Here is an 8,358-nt window from a genome sequence, read left to right as displayed (position 1 = left end):
AAAAACCAACCCCCCCCACTCCTACTCCCCTCATAAAACGCCATTCAGTCATTCCCTTATTACCTTTCCTTACCACACTCATTCGTTCTCTCTCACGCTCTTGCCTGTCTTCTCCTCTCTCCTGTCCCCTCATTTATTCTCTTCTCATCTCCCCTCTCCTCTCTCTCCTCGCTTTCTCTTTCTCCTTCCTTCTCCCTTCTTCCCCCGTTCTCGTTCCCCTCACTTTATCTCCCCATGTCCCCCCATTCTCCCCCCCCCCTTTTCTCTCTCTCTCCACATCGTCACAAAGTCCCCATTCACCCCCCCCCCTATCTAGATTCCTCCCCTCCCCCACACCACCACAAGTCCCCATTCACCCCCCCATTCTAGTTTCCCCACCCCGTCTCCCTCCCCCAGCGCCACTAACACCCCATTCACCCCCTACCCTTATCGCTTCTCCTCCCCTTCCCCTTCCCCCTTCCCCCTACCTCCTAAACCACCACCACCACCATTCCTCCCCCATTCCAACTCCACCCCCTCCCTCTCCCCTTCCCCCAAAACTCCAATTCCTGCACCTCACCCCACCCCTCCCCAACCAAGCATTCCCCACCCACCCACCCACCCCTTCCATGCATCCTCCACCCCCCACCCCACCCCTTCCATGCATCCTCCACCCCCCACCCCACCCCTTCCATGCATCCCCCACCCCCCCCCACCCCTTTCCCGCTCCCCACCCCCCCCCCAAACCCCCCACCCCCCTACCAGCATCCCCACCCCCCCACCCACCCCCCCTGCATCCCCACCACCCACCCCACCCTTCCATGCATCCTCCACCCACCCACCCAGCCAACCCCCCCTTCCAAGCATCCCTCCACCCCCCCACCCACCCACCCCCCCTTCAAACATCACCCCCCCCTCCTTTCCAAGCATCCCCCCCCCCTTCCTTCCCCCCCCGCCACCATTCTTCCCTCTCGAAACAATGACTCGGGGGGGAGGCAGAGGCGCTGCGGCCGACAAATCAGGCATCATAAAAAAAAAGTCTGGTAAGCATCTAATTTGTAGTTTGGGGGGTGAGCGCCGGCACACCAGCAGCTTGAGGTGAGGGATGGGGCGGTCAGCGGCCTTGTCCTTTTGACTCCCTTCTGCTGAGTCTGTTAATGCTGCGTCGTTGATGGGGGGGGAGGGGGGGGGGCTGGCAGTAAAGTGTTTGGGAAAGGTGATCGGGCGAAAGGGTTTTCATTGCTGTTTATTAGTGATCGTGATGATTCTGGTGATTCTCTCGCTTTGCGGATTCTTTTTAACTTTAAATGAGGTGCTGATGTTTTGTATGAATGATTCGGTTATATACATGATTTATTAATTCAGCTGATTAACCTTTCTTTGACTCTAAGATTCTGCGACTCTCCTGATTTCTGTTCTCTTGATTTTTGCGAAATCTCCTGATTTCTGCCCTCCTGATTCTGTTGACCTAAATTCTTCTGACTTCCCTTTATTCTGTTTACTTCCTATTCTCTGACTTCCTATTCTGCTGCTTTTCCGATTCTGCTGATTTCCCCGATTCTCCGACTCCCCGATTCTGCTGACTCTCCTGTTTTCTCTGTCCCCTGATTTGTTGTTTTCCTGATTTTTCTGACTTCCTGATTCCCCACTTCCTGTTCTTTGCTCTCCTGTTCTTTGACCCTCCTGATTCGTTGACTCTCCTGTTTTTCTAACTCTCCTTTCGCTGATCTCCTGTTCTCTGACTTTCCCCTTTATTCTGTTGACTCTCTTGATTCGCGTTCCTGTTCTGCTAACTCCTATTTTTGCCCTTTCCCTGATTCCCCGACTCTCCTGATTCTGCTAAATCTCCTGATTCTTTTTGACTCCCCCTGTTCTGTTGACTCTCTTTCTCTGACCCTCCTGATTTGCTGACTCTCCTGATTCTGCTGCTCTCCTATTCTGCTGTTCTCTTGTTTCTGACTCCCCTGTTCTGTACTCCGATTCTGCTGACTCCTGTTTTCCTGTTTTCCCTTATTCTGCTGACTCCCTATTTCCTACTTTTCTTTTTTCCCATTCTTGACTCTCGATTCTGCTACCTCCGATTCCTGTTCTCTTGATTTTTCTGACTCCCCTGATTTCGGGACTCCTGTTCTGTCCTCTCCTGATTCTGCTGATCCCCTGTTCTCTACTCCCCTGATTCTGCTGACTCCCTGATTCTGCGCTTTTCCTGTTCTGAAACCCTCCTGTTCTGCTGACTCTCCCGTTCTGCTGACTCCCTGATTCGTTGATCTCCTTTTTTCTGACTCTCCTGATTTTTGCTGATTCCCCCCTGATCTGCGACTCTCCTGGTTTTCTACTCCCTGATTCTTGCTCTCCTAAATCCTCTAAATTTTCCTGTTCTGCTGACCCCCTGTTCTGTTGACTTCCGGGTTCTGTGACTTTCCTGTTCTGCTGACTCTCCTGATTCTGCTGACTCTCCTGATTCTGCTATTCCTGATTTTCTGACTCTCCTGATTCTGTGCTCTCCTTTCTTTTTAATCTCCTGTTCTGCTGACTCCTGATTCTTTAACTCTCCATTTGTGGCTCCCCTGTTCTGCTGATCTCCTGATTCTGCTGACCCTCCCCCGTTTCTCCTGACTCTCCTGATTCTGTTGATCTCCGTTCTGCATTTCCCCTGATTCTTGCTGACTCTCTTGATTCGTCCCCCTTTCCTGTTTTTCTCTCCCCTGTTCTCGCCTCCTGTTTCTCCCGGGTCTCTGTTCTGGGGCTCTCCGCTTCTGCTGACTCTCCTGATTCTCTGACTCTCCTGATTTGCTGACTCTTTTGATTCTGCCCCCTTTTCCCATTCTGCTGCTTCCTGATTCTTCTGACTCTCCTGATTCTGCCAGGCTTTCCTGATTCTGCTGGCTCTCCTGATTCTGTGACTCTCCTGATTCTGCTGACTCCCGTTCTGCTGACCCTCCTGATTCTTTTTTGGTATTTGAATTTGAGATACATCACCGTTCTTCGTTCTTCGGGAGGGAGCTGAAAAGGTGGGGTGGGGAGGTTGAGAGCTGACTTTAAACAAGAAAAAAAAAATAATAGTGGGAATTGATAGAGGGTAGAAGAAGGAGAGAAAAGGGAAAAGACAGTCTGAATTGGAAAAATGTAAAAAGAAAAAATAATTTTAAGATGACATAACGATGAAAATAATGATTATATTAAAAATAATGACAGTGTATTAACTAACAAAAAATTACAAAAATAATAAAAAGGGAATAATATTCATATTGTTTTAAAATATTTTTTGTCCCTACTTTTTACTGTTGTTATGGAATAATAATAATAATAATAATAATTATTATAATAATAAATAATAATATAATATAATAATGATAATGAATAATTTTGATATTAAAAATGATGGTCAATTACTATTAAATATTATTGCCCCTCCTTACTGCTTTTAAATAATACAAATAATTATTTTTATGGTAATAAATAAAATAAAAATAATAATGATAATGAAAATAAAAAATAATGTATAATATGATAAAATATAATAAAAATAATATAATTAATAAAAATAGAAATAATAAAATAATATAATAATAAAAATAATAAAAATAATTATAATAACAAATAATAATACGAAATATGGAAATAATGAAAACAAAATATAAATATTAAAATGATGATAAAAATTAAAAAGATAATATTATTTTAATTAATTTATTATTATTATCATTTCATCTTATTTTTATTATTTTCATTTTTTTCTTGTTTAAATATTATTTTTATCATTTTTTTTTTATTTTATTATTTATTATCTTATTATCATTTTTTATTACTTTTGTACTATATTGTTATTATGATTACATACCGTTTTTATTATTGATATTGTTTTTTCATTATTTTTGTTATGTTACTTTATTTTATTATTATTTTGTATTATTTTTTATTTCATTATTTATTTTATTTTATTATCATTGTAATGATAATAAAAATGAGATGATATAAAATAATATAATAATAATAAAAATAATTATTATTATTTTTTATTTTATTTTTATTTTTTTATTATTATTATTTTATTATTTTTTTTTATTAATTTTTTTTGTTATTGTTTTTTTATTATTATTATTTTTTTATTTCATTATTATTATTATTATAATGATAATTTTATCAAAAATAATGATAATGATAATACAAAATAATTATCATTATTATCATTTTATTATTATTATTTTTTTGTTTTATCATTATCTCATCATTATCATTGTTATTATTAGCATTTTTATACTAATAAAATATTAAAAATTTAATAATATTTTATTTTTTTATCATCACCATTACATCATCATTTTGTAATAATATTTTTTTTATTTTTCATTTTATTACCATTATCACTATTTTTTTTTTTTTGTTATTATTTTTATCATTATTTTGTTGTTTTATTATTTTATTTTATTTTATTTTTTATTATTATTATTATATTATTTTTTATTATTATTATTATTATTTTTTATTTTTTAAAATTATTTTTTTTATTATTTTTCTATTTTTTATTATTATTATTATTATTATTATCATTATTTTTATTTTTTTTTATTATTATTATTATTTTATTATCATTATCATCATTACTATCATTATCATTTTTGTTATTATCAAATATTACTAATATTATTTTTAAATTACTATTGTTATTGTTGTTCATTTTTTAAATAATTTTGTCATTATCATTATCATCATTTCTTAGAAAGATTAGTTACTTTTTTATTTATTCTTATAAAAATCTTATCTTTATTTCATCATTCGTACGATTTTTCATCATTTTTCTAATTACAAAATCAAATAATTAATATAGTCTTTGGGAAAATCCTTGCCCTTAGAACCGGGCATACATCCATTTCACTTCGCAACTTATGGTTTGATATTTTCAATTACTACATTTTATTTTATCTCCTACGCGTAGTAAATCATCAGACTGAGACTAACATTTTGCTGTTTCTGTGGGTTTTGTTCCCCATTTACTGAGCACTTAGGCGTATGTAGGAAAATACTGGTCTGTTACAAATTTACTCTTTACGGTAAAATTTCGGCTGTAAATAACTGTAACAAAAAGGGTGAAGGTAGAAGAAATTTTCGTAGCCCAAATAAATAGACAAAGTTTTTTTTTTGTGTGAATTATTTGCTTTTTTCAGTGGAAAAAAAACAAATACTTTTTTTTAAAAACACGTGTATTTTTCATTTTTTTGCTAATTTTTATTTTCCCCCTCTCTTAGTATTTTTTCCCTTACAAAAAAAAAAAAAAAAAAAAAAAAAGAAGTTTATTTATGATCTTCTTTTTTTCGAAAAAATTTTTGCGAGTAAATCATGCGGATAAAAAAAACTCGACATCTTTCCACTGGAGGAAAATATAGCGAATCACAAAATTCCCAGAAAAAGAAGAACTTTTATTCGTAATTCTCTCCTATTTTCTTTTGACTTTCCTTGAATAATCGGATATTTATTCCATTACTGTTCACATTTTTGAAAATATGACTGGTGTTTCAATGTTCTATTTCAAGGGGAAAGCAACAGGCAAAAAGAACTGTGCAATTTTATATTATATATATTTTATATATATATATTATATAATAAAATATATATATATAAATATATATATATAATATTATATATATATATATATATGTATATTACTTATATTAAATTATATATATATATTTTATATATATATAATATATTATATATTATATATATAACCTTTTTTTATTAAAGATATAAAATCATACTACATTCATATATATTATGCATCTAAAACTATATGGGTCTCTGTTTATCTTATGTCTATTATATTGTCCATCTCTCATCTATCTGTGTTTATTTATCTATCTTCTATTTATTTTTATAATGTATAAATATTTATTAAATATATATATATATTTTTTTTTTTTTGTTTTTTTTTTTTTTTTACGGCAGGTTCTGTTTGACCGCCGGGTCACGGGTGTCTTATTGTATTTAGTTGTGATGACTTGGTGAGTACGTGGAAGGTTTCCCCAGTTCCTTTCCTGGAGAGTGCCGGGGTTACCTTTTTAGGTAATCATTCTCTTATTTATCCGGGCTTGGGACCACACTGGTTGTTCACCCCCTGGGGTGGCAAACGAGGTGAAATTCCGTGCCCAAAGGGGGCAACGCGCCGGCCGGGGCTCGAACCCTCGAACTCAGATTGCCCCTCGTTGACAGTCTTGAGTCTGATGCTCTAACCCCTCGCCACCCGGCCTGGTGTGTGTGTGTGGGGGTGTTTTGTGTGGTTGTGGGTTTTGGTTGTGTTTTTGTGTGTGTGGGGGGGGTTGTGTGTGTGTGTTGTGTGTGTGTGTGTGTGGGGGTGTTTTGTTTTTTTTTTTTTTTTTGGGGTGTTGGTGGTGTTTTTTTTAACAACCCTCACGTTATATACTATAAACACCACAACACATAAAAAAACCTTAAAAAAAATAAGGAGAAGCAGCACGAAGACGAAAAATCGCGCTCCGACCATCAATTTTCTCAAATACTTGCAGCGGTGGAGAAAGGCACTGGGAAATTTTTCATTGGGGGCTTTTAAAGGCGTCTCAAAAAAAGCTGCCTCCCGCCGGCTCCCCTTTTAGTGCTCTCTTACAAAACCCGGAAAATAGTGGTTTGGCTCGGCGGGCGACGGGGATGCGATACTGTTAGTAGCAAAAACTCGCTTTGTGGAAACGGGGGGGGTGTTTTAGCACTGGGTGAGGATAGGAAAAGAAAAAAAAATGACAGGCAATTTTGTTTTTTTTTTTGTTGGTTTTGTTTTTTGTATTTTGTATTTTTTTAAAAAAAAAACCTTTCGTTTTTTTCGTTTAAATTTTACCAGTTATTTCCTGGTTAACATTTCTCTGCAAATATTTTTAGTCTATTTTTCAGTTAATGATATTGCTTTAAAAAATCAATTGCTTTTTTTGCCCAAATTAAAAAATCTATAGATATGCTACCGCATAAAAAAGCCCCTAAAAAATTTCAGAGATGGGGATATTCATCTCTGTGTCTGTCTGTTTTATGTTTTTTTTTACTCTCTTTACTTTATATCTATCAATTTACTATACTATTTATATTTTTTTGTCTATCTATATTTTTTTCCTCTTTCTTCTATTTCATTAATACACTAACCCGACACACACCATGCGCGCCCCTTTTTTTTTTTTTTTTTTTTTTTTTTTTTTTTTTTGTGTGCCGGGGGGGGGGGGGGGGGGGGGGGGGGGGGGTGGTGGGGTTTTAAAGAATTTTTGCGTAGCCAATTAAAATATAAGCAAGTTTTATTTTTGTGTGATATTCGCTTTATCAGGTGAAAAATACAAATTCTTTTTGAAAATCTCGTTATTTTTCATTTATGCTACATTTTTATTTTCCTCTCTCTTAGTATCTGTTTCCCTTAGCAAAAAAAAAAAAAAAGTAAGAAGCTTGATTGATGATCATTCTCTTTTATCGCAATAATTTCGCGAGTAGAATTCAGTGCGGATAAAAACGTCGACATCTTTCCACTGGAGGAATATATAAGCGAATCACAAGAATTCCACAGAAAATGAAGAACTTTCCATTCGTAATTCTTCTCCTATTTGCTTTTGACTCTTCCTGATAGAATAATCGGATATTTATTCCATTACTGTTCACTGATTTCGAAGAATATGACTGGTGTTTCAATGTTCATATTTCAAGAGGAAAGCAACAGGCAGAACAGAACTGTGCAATATATTATATATATATATATATATATATATATATATATATATATATATATATATATATATATATATATATATTTATGCTTATATATAAATATATATATATATTTTAATATATATATATATATAATATATATATATATATAATATATATATATATATATATTATATATACTATTATTATATTTTATAATATAGATATATATATATATAATATATATACTTTTTATATGTAAAATATATAAATCTACTACATTCATATATACTTATGCATCTAACTCTATATTGCTCTCCCTTTATCTAATGCTATTATTGTCCATCCTCTATCTATCTGCGTCTATTTACTATCTTCATATGATTGTATACATGCAATATATATATATATATATATATATATAATATATATATTATATATTTTATATATAATTTATATATAATATATTATATATGCATTTTTTTTTACGGCAGGTTCATGTTTGAGCCGCCGTGGTCACAGCATGATACTTAATTGTATTTTCATGTTGTGATGATCTTGGAGTGAGTACGTGGTAGGGTCCCCAGTTCCTTTCCACGGAGAGTGCCGGTGTTACCTTTTTAGGTAATCATTCTCTCTATTTATCCGGGCTTGGGACCAGCACTGGATTGTTCACCAAGTGGCTAGGTAGGC

General features: G+C 34.5%; 1 protein-coding gene across 1 annotated transcript in view; it reads right to left on the bottom strand.

Moving 5' to 3' along the window:
* Window positions 1-1,365: 1,365 nt before the first annotated feature.
* The window catches only part of LOC119576627 (ribosome-binding protein 1-like), a 26,739-nt gene continuing 19,746 nt past the window's right edge, over window positions 1,366-8,358 (bottom strand). The window contains exons 2-4 of the mRNA XM_037924284.1: window positions 2,366-2,982; window positions 2,017-2,234; window positions 1,366-1,792 (exon numbers count right to left, since the gene is read on the bottom strand). Of these exons, the coding sequence (XP_037780212.1) occupies window positions 1,366-1,792; window positions 2,017-2,234; window positions 2,366-2,982 (1,262 nt within the window). The remainder of the gene's footprint in view (window positions 1,793-2,016; window positions 2,235-2,365; window positions 2,983-8,358) is intronic.

Source organism: Penaeus monodon, chromosome 9 (assembly GCF_015228065.2).
Source record: "Penaeus monodon isolate SGIC_2016 chromosome 9, NSTDA_Pmon_1, whole genome shotgun sequence".
Classification (NCBI taxonomy): domain Eukaryota; kingdom Metazoa; phylum Arthropoda; class Malacostraca; order Decapoda; family Penaeidae; genus Penaeus; species Penaeus monodon.
This window is presented reverse-complemented; position numbering and strand designations above follow the sequence as displayed.